The sequence below is a fragment of the Eurosta solidaginis genome, chromosome 3, assembly GCF_040869045.1.
Source record: "Eurosta solidaginis isolate ZX-2024a chromosome 3, ASM4086904v1, whole genome shotgun sequence".
In the NCBI taxonomy this organism is placed as follows: Eukaryota; Metazoa; Arthropoda; class Insecta; order Diptera; family Tephritidae; genus Eurosta; species Eurosta solidaginis.
This window is the reverse complement of record NC_090321.1, coordinates 190,887,185-190,900,126: the sequence shown is the minus strand read 5'-3', so window position 1 is coordinate 190,900,126 and position 12,942 is coordinate 190,887,185. Positions and strand designations below refer to the sequence as shown.

Genomic DNA, 12,942 nt, shown 5'->3' with positions numbered 1-12,942 from the left:
CCAGCATTCTTTTACATGCATAAGGTGTCCTTGAGGTCTTCTTCACCCTCTCCTCCACGTTGAGCTTCCATGACTGCTTATTTTCTATGATGATTCCTAGATATTTTGTGCAAGGTTTCTCCTGTAAGGTCACCCCTCCTAACTTAGGCCTGGTCCAATTTTGGACCTTGTACCTCTTTCTAAACAAGACCATATCTGTCTTCTCCGCATTCACTTTCAACCCGACATTAGATGCCCAGGTATGAATATCACGAAGCGCCCGATCCATCAAAGAACTAATCGTTGGAAGGCACTTTTCACTTATGACAATTGCAGCGTCATTTGCGTAAGCCGTAAGTTTTACGGGTTCCTCATCGAATCGCCTGAGCAGTTGGTTGATGACCAGCGTCCACAGCAGAGGTGATAGCACCCCTCCCTGCGGCGTGCCCCTGTCCACTCATTTCGTGGCCTCGTACAATCCCCATTGTGATGTAATCTTCCCGCAATTTAACATGCAGCCGATCCATCGGGTTAAGGCTGGATGTATTTTAATGTAATTAAGGCCATCTATAATCGCCCATATAGAAACATTACTGAAAGCACCGGCAATGTCCAAGAAGACTCCTAGAGCATAGTTCTTATATTCCAGGGATTTCTCTATGCGTATTACCACCCTATGCAATGCGGTGTCTACCGACTTGCCTTTGGTGTACGCATGCTATGTTGTGGAGAGGAGATTTTCATCCACGTTGGACTTTATGTACACATCTATCAGCCTCTGAAAAGTTTTGAGCAGAAATTATGTAAAGCTAAAGGGTCTATAGTATTTGGGATACACGTGTCTGATCTTCCTCGCCTTTGGTAGGAAAGTTACACGAGCAGTTCTCCAAGAGTGGCTTATGCACACATCGAATATTATTTTAAGGCATTCCACGACCGCCATACTTGAAACTTGTAGCATGGCCGGGAATATACCCTCTGGGCCCGGCGATTTAAACTTAGAAAACGACTTCACTGCCGTGGTATCCGTCACCAAGCCCGGTACTACCCGCTCCGTGTTTGAAGTGTGAGTGATGTCTGCTGGCTCTTCTAAACCGCCTCCCTATGGGAAATGTGTGTCGAAAAGCACCTCAAGGGATTCCTCACTATTACGTAACCATTGCCCGTTCTCTTTCTTTATTAGTCCCTGGACTATGTTTCCCCTTGCTATAACTTTTTTCAACCGTGCTGTTTCGCTGGAGCACTCTATGTCCGTACAGAAACTTTTCCATGAGATTCTCTTCGCCCTATAAATTTCACGCTTGTAGATCCTGAGTAGATCCCTGTACTCGTCCCGCCACGCTTCGCTTTCCGCGGTCTTTGCGAGCTTAAACATTTCTTTTACATGTCTTCATAGAAGACTCAGCTCATCGCTCCACCATGGCGGCTTTGCTTTTCCTCTGAATCTTCTTAGAGGGCAAGCTTTGTTATACGCAGTCATAAGCGTCTTTGTTAGGAATTCATTCGATTCCATCAGTTCCTCCACATGGGCAACCTCCTTTGGTTGTCCCAGTTTTGTTTCTACCTGTTTCTGGGATTTAGTCCAGTTCGTTGACCTAGGGTTTCTGAAGGTTCCTCTCTTCTATACCCTCTTTAGGGGGATCCTGAAGCTGATATACCCATGGTCTGAGAAGGATGGTCTATCAAGAACCATCCAATCATATTTGATATATCACGCTCGGAGCTCAATGTAATATCCGTCCTAAATAGTAATACAATTTTCACACTTGCTGGAGTACTAACTGGGTACTGCCTTAGTTGAAGGCATGCAGAAGGATAAGAAGCGCCTTTCCGCCGTCACTGCAGGAGTTTCTAAGCGGCTGAAGAGAGGAAACGGTGGTTTTCAGTATCTTGAACTGCCTGATGCTAACTTGCGCAAGACAGCGTTTCCAAAGATATGATTTTCTGGATAGTCTGCGCCAGATCGTAAAGTTTGACATCAAGGACTTGGTAGCCTTTATCAGGCCCTCAAAATATTTCGAAGAGGAGAGGTAATGGTGCCTTCTCTTGGTATCACGACAGGCCTAATGTCACTGGCCCACCAGTGCTCTCGGGCAGCCACTTCACACAACCTAACCTGAACCGCATTTTGTTATTGCTTCAGTTCATACAAGAATAAGGTGACAGTAAGTATTGACGCAAATGTAGATAGTGGACAGCATAAAAGTTTGTTTATTAGATCACATGGGAATTTGTCACTCACTTTGTCACTGCCTACAATATTACTTTGTATCTGGAAACTAATGCTTTCTTCATTCTTTCAGAAGTGTAAAATAATATGAAAGTTCACGACACAACTTTGCTTCTCACAGCTTAATGTATTTTGAGCATTAACTCATACTACTAAAGTTGAGTGTGGACGCCTAAAACACACTTTACGGGCATAAGTTTTAAAAATATTTATGTACATACATTGTCCCTATACAGAGCATGACATTGCATAAGCTATGAGGCTATAAATACATGCGAATATTACTTTTTATTTCATTTTAGTTTTTTTTATAAACTTTTATGTGTTTTCATAATATTTTGGATTTGTGGTTTTTTGTATCGCTTGGGACATATTTTCATTAAAAATTTATGTAATTCCACTTCGAGTTTATTGCATTTGTTTATTTTTTTATGCTCACTTTTCTCAATGGATTTGGATTTAGCAATGTTCCTTTTTTGTGGTTGTTTTTTTGCTTTTTTAAGTCTGTTTTTGTTTTTGTTTGTTATTGTCTATATTCATAAATCTTTTGTGTTTGCGGCAGCCTTGTCACCGTAAGCACATCTGAACCCAGCTCATAACCTTGCTCCCCTGTTCGTACACTCGCTTTGGCGCCTGCATTACTAAATATGCTTTGTTTTATGGTTGCAACAGTTGCACGCTTTTAGGCGTATTAGCAGCCCTAAGCGAGTAGATTTTTTCTGGGATCATATTTTTTGTTTCAATTTTGTTTTTAAACAATTGCGAATTATATGATTTTTTGTCCATATAGAGATTAATGCTGATAACTCACAAACTTGCGGCACAAAGCACAAACAGCAGTGCTAAACGATATGTAGATGTATTAGAGTGGAGCCAAGAGAAGTTCATAATTTTCTTCTACTTGCGTCACGTCATGTTAAGTGCTTTCGAAACGAGTGGTTATTAAATGTTTAGATTGGAAGTTTAACGAGGCGCATAACTACGTAGTACTAACACAGGCTTCTTTCCAGATGTAAGTCAAGGCATATATTATTAAGACGAAGATGACTTTGTAGACCAACCGGGATGAGTGCGAGGTTTGAAGCGCCTAATGACCATATTTATATAACAAAATTAAGAGCATTTTTTTACTCAACTCAAATTTGATGCAACAGTATTTGGTGCTATTGTGCCGATGTTTCTACGATGGTATATACATTAAACAAAATCCTAAAACTAGTTATAAAAATAAATAAAACTTTTCTCTATAATCCTTCCCTAAATCTGGAAAATTTCCACAGATAGCGCCACGCTGTTAAAAAAAAATAAACCGCTGTGTAGCTAAATGGTCAGCGCAGCGGACCTAAGACCACCTGAGGATGAAGACTGTGCAATTTTAAGATTTACTTTATTCTATAAAGAATAAAAGAATATAGAGAATAATTTAAACTAAAGAATAATTTAAATTAAAGAATAATTTAAACAAACAATAATTATTCAAAAAATAATTGTTATGGGCTTTGAGCTGGAGCTCGAATCACAAATATTCTTTTGTTACGTATTGCTTGGAACTTTTCGAACAAATCTATGACGCTATCTGCCTTGCTTATCAGGCAGAATACTGAAAACATATCTTTTTTTTACAAGTAGGTCTAGAAAAGGTAGATCGAAAAGAAAAGGAAGGTAAAAATAATATAGGACATATAAGGAAGAAAGGAGGGGAGACCAATAAGAATATGGATAAAGCGAAGAAATCCAAAGCCTGAAGAAGACTGAGAGGGGAAGAAGAGAACACAAACGAGATTAGTAGAAAGATTGACAGAGAAACGGAGACGGAGAGTGATAAGAATTTGGAAGGGGAAAGGAAATAAATAAAGAAAAATATAGAGAGGGAGAAGGATTAGGTTGAACTGGGGGTTTCGCGAGGCCCGCACAAACAAATTGAAAAACTCTATCAACAGCGAGGTCCTATGATATGAAATTACTTTATCCTCTTCGCAAACTAGAAAAAGAAAGGGGATAAAAAAGGAAAGATAGATTTAAATAAAGATAGATGCTAGTTGGGAGAAAATGTTGAAATGTTCTATAATAAATGGAAACTGAAATCGATTACCCATTTTATATCTGCCGAATGCGGACACCTAAGCACCAAGGGATACAACAAGATGGTGACTAAATTACGACGAAAATTACCCAAGTCCTTAAACGCATCACGCCAGTACTTTGTTTTCTGAAAACTGAATAATGTACAGATCTTCCGAGCCTCGCTGGGATCCATAACGCCTTTAAATAACTCCTGTGCTGCGTCCTGGGTAAAGATGTAAAGAAGAGAACAAATCTGCTGTTAATATGGCCAGATTCCGAGTAAGGCGGATAGCTGTGTACGTGTACCAAACCCTCATCAGCCGAAGAATATCTTAAAATACTATTATGACAACGATTGAAGAGAAAGTGAAGGACTCTCTTTCACAAACTAAACAAATCTGTAGTGGAAGTCAACGCAAGTGACTATGTTTGGAAATGTTGCTTTGACTCTAACTTATACCAAGATACTGGCTCTGCAAGTGTGGACGGGATGATCCGAAAGAAGTGGCGAGTCCGTGGGAGGTAAACAAAAAAGATCTTCGCTTCTACTTATTTTTAAGCAAGTGACTTAATGAGGTCTGATTGGGAAGCATCTGATTGGATGAGTTTGTTTTCGCTTATTACTTTCGTAAAGTTCTTTTAGAATTCCGTAAAAGTATATGCGCTCATTAAGTTATAACTATTGAGTGATGTAAGTAAATCTATTGAATAAATTTATTAGTCGCACCACTCTAACATTTTTACATACAATTCATTCACGTACCATGCCAATGCATTTATCAATAATTAATTATGACCTTATGTACATTTTTAGTGTCGCTAAAGTCATATTTCACTTCGGTTTTATTTTGCATTTTTTATTTTTTATATTTAATTCTTTTGTCTATTAGCTAATATTATTGCACCACATTTTTTTTTTTTTTCAAAAGCTATTCGTCAATTATTTTGTTATATATAAATAATTGCTTTTTTTTTTTTTTTTTTTTTTTGAAAAAATACTTACATCACACTGCGAGGATGAAACATTTTTCAGGCTCAAACGAAATACGCGATCCCTGCGGGAGGCATAAAAATCAGTTAATATCGATAAAAGCCAATAAATCGCCTTTATTGTGGTCGCTATTGGTTTTTTTTTTCACGGATTTTTGTTGTTAAAGCGGCGCCAAATTGTTGCTGCTATATTTTCAAGAAATAAAAACTTGTCACACAAACTGCAAAGTAATGACTAAATCAAGAGCAAGCACAATTTTTGCAAATTTATTGGATGCAGGAAATTTGTCTATTTTTTTTTTTTTTCACTTACATGGCACCCACATAAAGCGAGTCCCGCTCCTCGTCCATGTGGAAAGTGCGATAGTATAATTTGCCACAGTTGAATTCGCGCACATGATCTGTACAAAAAAAGAAAAAAAAGTAAAATAGTTATGAATAATTAAGTGCAGAATGGAAATTAACATGTATATGAAGCGAGACATTGGCCCCTATTTTCATAGTTGCGAACTTCTATTTCTCCAATAAAAAAAGCTGAAGATGAAGTTTGCAAAGATACAAAAACGTATATTTCATTGTCGAAAACGTTTTTTGATATATGTATCTTCATTATTTAAAATTTATTTTAAAACTATTTTTCTTGTTTGTCCGCATTTTCAATACATTCTTGCAATCGATTTTTAGGTAACTTCTCATTGAGCTACAAACGTGAAACTTTACATATAGGTAAAGACATCGAGGCAATGCAACAAAAAGTAAAAAAAACTCCGTTAGGTGGCGCGCGGATCGAAATAATAGATACAAATTTGGAAATTTGGAATTTTGAGATCGATTTTTAAGTAACTTCTCATTGAGCTACAAACGTGAAACTTCACATATAGGTAAAGACACCGAGGCAATGCAACAAAAAGTAAAAAATTCCGTTAGGTGGCGCGCGGATCGAAATAATAGATAAAAATTTGGAAATTTGGAATTTTGAGATCGATTTTTAAGTAACTTCTCATTGAGCTACAAACGTGAAATTCACATACAAGTTAAGCCACCGATACAATGGAACAAAAGTAAAAAAAAATTCCGTTAGGTGGCACACGATTGGAAATAATTAGATAAGAGTTTGGAAATTTAGAATTTTGAGATCGGTTTTTAAGTAACTTCCCTTTGATCTACAAACGTGAAACTTCACATATAGGTTAAGACACTGAGACAACACCATAAAATGGAAAAAAATTCGTTAGGTGGTGCACGGATCGAAATAATTAGATGAGAATTTGGAAATTTGAAACCAGCTTTTAAGTAACTTCTCGATGAGCTAGAGACTTGAAATTTCAAACTTAATTCAGAGGCCGATGACAGTATAAAACATAACCCAAAAAGTTTCGATAGGGGGCGCACGGATTGGCATATTAAAAAAATCGTACGAAACGGGGGAAATCTTGCGATCAATTTTCAAAAGACTTCTCATTGAGCTACAATCTTGGAACTTCATCAACGTGCTCACTTGTAGCTTGGCACATATGAACAATTTTCAGGTAGCTTGACGTATTTGTCTGATATGTACTATATTGTATACATACAAGTATTGTGTGCATTCTGAATTGATAAAAGTATTTTTTGTTCACCTTGTAATAAATAAGGAATTAATATTTTCCACCTAGAACTAAAAAATAGAAAATAAAAAGGAAATACAAAAATTTTAATCATTTCCTTTATATAAATGGACAAAAATCAGCGAAAAATTTATAAGGACAAATGACAAAGACATATTATTGCTGAACTTTGATTTTAAGATTCCTACAGAGAAATTGTAAAAATATTTATGAGAAATAAAAATATATACATGGAGTGCAATTAATTTACTATATATTGATAAGTTGACTCCTTTCCTGGCAACTTTCCCATCCAAGTAATGTGCGAATGTGTGGATATTACTACCGTGATTGCAACAAAACCGATGAATCCGGTAGTTGGCACTATAAAATAATGAATGAGATGAATTTGTGGCGTTTGTGGATTTAAGACTCATTATTGAGCCGATAAAAGTGGAAATGTGGTCTTTGCTGATCACGTAACTGACGAACGCACGGGAATAAAACATGCACTATCTCGATTACATGAGACCAGTTGATGAACTAGTGATGGCTTTCGTGCACCGGTGGACAACGAATATACCGAAAAGTGTGGCTTTTACACCAATATATACAATTATGTTGATCATATTAATCTACTTGCAAAATTAGTGCTCTCGAAAATTAGAACTTAGGAACAAGAATCCATGAGCTTAAAGGTGTAAAGGTCACGGCTAGTAAGAAGAATAGACCATTTCTATTAGTAAGATGTAAGGTTTGTTTGATTTTTCCGGCCTCTATCAATTAGTAAAAAGTCAAGTATGTATATGTTTTCAACCGTTGTAGGTATTTTTAACTAAAACTTGTATAATGCTCCACCCGTTAACAGCTATTCTGCATCACAGCTTTAAAAGAATTTCAAGCTCACTGCATCTTTTCAAGAGAGTGGCTTTCTGGCTGGGTATATCGGAGATGAAAATTTTAGCGTCATAAATCTCTCTCATGCCTGACCTAATATATGGCTTGGAATCATGCACGCTTTCGAAAGAAGATAAAACTGCCCTTTAATAAATCCTGAGAAACGTCTCCCAAATATGCTCTGGTTAAAATGACTAGCAAACAAAAAGTGATAGGCAAACTCTGCTAGGAGGGTAAGCTGTAGTCAATGATGATGATATTATAATGGATTCTGCAGTCTAAGTGAACTAATTAGCTGTTGTCTTTTAACTGAAAGTACTTTTCTTAAAGACGTGAAGTCAACATCAACGACCCATCACTTAAAAATGTCACTCATACTGATTCGTGCATCACATTCTTTATCGCACGAGTATCTAATTACAAAAACACAAACAAGTTATGTTTGTTTCTGTTTTGACATAGCCATTGAACTGATCATTCTTATAAACTTTTGTCGGCATAGAACAGAAAGTTTTGTTATCTCGTTCAAAAGCGGACAGTTGACCGATATGTGTCTAACTTTTAGTATTTGAGAATATCCATTTTATTTATAAATATACCAAATATGTATTAAAAATAAGTTTGTTGTACAAATGTCACTCGTTCCATTCAAGTTTGTCTAGTGTAAATAACAACAACTAAGACAATACAAATTGCAAACACCATAAACACTCAATGCTTTGTTTAAGTATATTTAATCATTTAAGTTGTTGACATTTTATTTACCTACGACGACAACGAAGCGATGTTGAAATGTAACTCAATATCTAATGAAGTGAAGAAAACAAAAGTTGGAGATAAACCTTATATTTATGTTTATACATACAGCAGTGAACGCGAAAATAGCAGAAGCAGTTTTTATCACATTTCCTCAATTAAGTTCTTTTTTTTTTTTCAGGAAAAAAAAATTTTGAATTTTGTAACTGAAACCAGACCTGTTAAATTTGAATTAGCATTAGTAATCTATTAATTATGTGTCTATTCTAACGGCCAATGATTATTTCGATTGTTTTCCGAAAAAAAAAACATTACTAATTGATTACCATTAGAAAAAAATCATAATTTTTTCCGATTACTGAAAAAAATAATAATAAAAATAATCAAAAGTAATCAAAAAGGCCGTTATTTAAACATTTGATTATTTTTGATTTTTTTCAATAACGTAAAAAATCATTATTTTTTTTATATATTTTTTTTAATCAATTAAAAAGTAATCATTAAAAATAGAAAGTGATGGCAAATAATCATTAAATGGGTTTTAAAGAAAATAATCAATGGAACGGCTTATCATTACCATTAGTAATCATTATTTTTTTTTCCTATTGATGGCGTATTTATAAAATAATACAGAGGTTTTCTCGAAAATATACATTTTGTGTGAGAAGATAGCTTAACGTTGTAAGTCATATTTGCTCTCAACTGCGTTAGTTACATCAAATTCACATTTAGAATAATTTAAAAATAAGTATACGTGTTTTTACAAGTTTTTGAATTTACCTATAAAAGTAAAGTTTGATTTCACGTAAGTGTTTATTGAGTTCTTACTTATTAAAGTGATAATTGTGATAATTTTACTCTTAATGTTTTATTATATGGTTTACAGATCAAAATTATAATTGTGTAGTAGGAGAATTTTAACTTGCCTCTTGAAGTCGATCATATTAACACATATCTTAACATTATCAGGCAGTTTATTAAACAATCTTACAGCATAACTACTTATAGAATTTGTGCTTCTTTGCGTGCGGAAATAGCAACTCCTTATATTCAGTGTTTTTCTGAATTGATATGTTGGATTCTCTGTGACGTTTAGATCAAGATTATTTTATTATTTATTTATTATAATTTTTGATCTTAAAAACAAGTTTCAAGATTTTCAAGATGCTATGCTTTTTGATATCTAGCCTATCTTCATATAAACTAATTGTAGGAGTAATTTTTGGAAGGAATAGAATATTTTTAATTATTTTATTTTGTAATATTTGTAGCTCGCTTATTTTGTTATCTGCACACCGGCTCCAAATTGGGTTTAAATATGCTATTTGAGACATGAAATATGCATCGTAAAGTAGCCAGAGTTGCTTTATGGGTGTATTATTTCTATTTCGATATATGGCGAAGTTTAATGGTATCAACTTAAGTTTAAGTTTGCTTATATGTTCGTTCCAATTTAAGTTTGAGTCGAACCATATTCCTAGATATTTCAACTTATCAACCCTTTTAATGGAAGTGTTTCAAAGTCGAAACTAGGAAAATCACTAATGATTGGAATCGGTTTATAGTTATCAAAAATAATGAAATTAGTTTTTGCTAAATTAATTTTTAGCAAATTATAATCAAACCATTACCTTATTCAAGTCCATCTTAACGTTGGCTAACAGTTCCTCTAATGTACTTGCAGTGTACATAAACGTGCCGTCCTCAGCATAGAACTGAGGGATACCTTTAAGTTTTAGTTTTAGTACGTCATTTATGTATATTATGAGTAATGTTGCCGCTAGTTTTGATCCTTCCGGAACACCCGTTTTGATTTCCATAGTAGAGCTTCTAATATTATTCATTTGTACGAACTGTTTTCTTTTTGTTAAAAAAGTTTCGAATATTCTTAGTTCTTTGCCTTCCAACCCTAATTCAGCCAGCTTCCGAACCATTATTTCTAAATTGACTGAATCGAAAGCCTTCAATAAATTTATTGCTAGTAGAGAAACATAATTCTTTTTATCGAGGTTTTCATATATGAATTCTATACACGATAGGCATGCTGCCATTGTATTTGATCTTTCCACAAAGCCGAACTGATTTTTTATTTTTTTATTTTATTTATTTCTTGAAATATAACTACAAATAATTATGTTACATAAAAAAGGCAACTAGCAACCTGGGCTATCGGCCTGACTTATATCTGATAGATTTTATAATCAAGTATAAATTATCTTAGAATAAAAGTAACTAATGAAATTTTTAAGTAATTTTGAACAGTGTAGAATTATATTAGATGCAAAAGTTTACATTGATATACATAATCGTATATAAGGTTTATATTATCTGGGTTAGTGGTTTTTAGAATGTCTTTGGGATTACAATTTTTGAATACGTTGGCTCTGGCATTATCGTATTTTTTGCAAGTTTCAAGAATGTGGCTTATGGGCAGTGGGCATTGGCACGTTGAGCAAATTGGGCTGGGTTCGCCTTTCAGGAGGTGCTCGTTGGTGATCTTTGCGTGTCCCATCCGTATTCTGGTAAATATTTTTAATTGGTCTGCTGATGCCGATGCGGGAAATATAGCCCTTTTGCGATGTTGGTTGTAGAATTTGTAGCTGTGGTCGTACTGCTGCCAATTGGAAGTAGCCAAGTCATGTATATGTGAGTTTACGTCTCGTATGATATCTGATTTTATGGGCGGATTGAAATGCATACAAGGAGTGTTGAGGCAGTTCTTTGCTATGGTGTCGGCGTTCTCGTTTCCGCGTATGCCGCAGTGTCCGGGTGTCCACATAATTTTTATTTTTGTGCGGTGTCTGATCAGCATGTCTATGGAATTTATTACTAGTGGTTCCTTTCTATGCCTGCTATGAAGAGAAACCAGCGATGACATGCTATCTGTGCAAATTATGTATTTGCCTTTGCTTGTTGCGGCGTGGTTGATAGCAAAATTTATGGCAGTTAGTTCTGCGGCAAATACTGAGTTATGCGAGAAAAGAAGACCTTTTTTTATTATTTCACCATATTCTGTGACAACTGCAAATGACGTGGATTCCCGAGATTTTGATCCATCCGCAAATATGAGTTTCCACCCGTCCTTCTTTAATCTATTTGTGATGTCTAAGAATGCTTTTTGATAAACTACCGGGTTTGTGCTTTGTTTCGAGTAGTCAGACAATTCAGTAATAAAATTGGTTGAAGGAAGCTGCCATGTTGGAAAGGTGGTAGTTTTCGCAAGTACCGGCTTAGGTCTGGGAGTCAGTTTATTTTTTGCATATAGTGTTGCGTTTGATATTGCGGAAGGTCTTTTTATAGGGGCCTTTCTTTTAAGGACATTTATCACGTCTTTGTGAAGGATAGCATTGCTTGTGAAGTAGAGTTTGGGTATTAACCTTAGCATGTTTTGATTCAGTCGTTCATCAATTGTTGGAAGGCCAGACTCTGCTAGCAAGTTTTTTATGGGTGTAGTTTGAAAAGCACGAAGGCTTCGCCAAACAGCAGCATGGTAGGGTGCAGCCAAAAGTGCTCTTGTGCCTTTAGCGCACTGTCCATAAATGGGAAAGCCGTAGTCAATAGTTCCCACTATGAAGGATTTTGTTACGTTAATTAATACCTGGGGGTGAATTTTGCTGTGTTTGGAAGTTAGATATTTTATTATATTTAATCTATAGTTGAGTTTTTTTCTTAAATCTATACATTGTTTTTTAAAGTTCATTCGCTTATCGAATGTTATACCTAGGACTTTAAGGTCCTTGACATTTTTGATAACTACGTTACTATAAACAAAATCATTGTCCTGGCAGTTTTTTTTTTCTACATATATGGAGATACTTGCATTTTTCGTAAGATATCTTAGCTCCAGAACTATTAGACCAGGACGCAATAGCGTCAAGGGTTTCGGAAAAGTTCTTTTGTGATTGCGGTAAAGAATTATTTTTTTAGAAAATCAACACATCGTCAGCATAAATAGCATGCTCTAGATGGCATTTCTGGATGATTTCGCTTATTTCGTCAAAGGCGATTATGAAAAAAATCACTGAGATAGGAGAGCCCTGTGGTATGCCGTTGTCAAGGCATGCTCTGTCCGAGAATTTACCATTTATTTTAACACGAAATGTACGATTGGATAAGAAATTTTTACAGAAATTGAATATTTTTTCCCGACTGTCAAATGCTTTCTCGAAGTCTAGAATAAGTATTGCTATATGGTTCCGGTTCGAGAGAGCATTTGATAGGTAGTGTTCGAAGTGCAGTAGCACGTCCGTGGTACCTTGCCCAGGTTTGAAGGCGGTCTGGTTATGACTAAGATATTGTTTTTTCAATAAGAAACACATGATTCGTTTAGCAATAATTTTCTCTAGGACTTTACTAAGACATGAAGCAAGAATATTGGCCGGTAGCTACTTATTTGGTCTATGGGCTTACTTGGTTTTAAAATGGGTATAATATCGGCAT

At 35.3% G+C, this 12,942-nt stretch overlaps 1 protein-coding gene across 8 annotated transcripts in view; it reads right to left on the bottom strand.

Moving 5' to 3' along the window:
• Sema2a (Semaphorin 2a) overlaps positions 1-12,942 on the bottom strand; it is a 387,211-nt gene that overhangs the window by 118,351 nt on the left and 255,918 nt on the right. For all 8 annotated transcript variants that reach the window (XM_067774339.1, XM_067774346.1, XM_067774344.1 and 5 more), the window contains exons 3-4: positions 5,577-5,664; positions 5,277-5,328 (exon numbers count right to left, since the gene is read on the bottom strand). In XM_067774339.1, the coding sequence (XP_067630440.1) occupies positions 5,277-5,328; positions 5,577-5,664 (140 nt within the window). The remainder of the gene's footprint in view (positions 1-5,276; positions 5,329-5,576; positions 5,665-12,942) is intronic.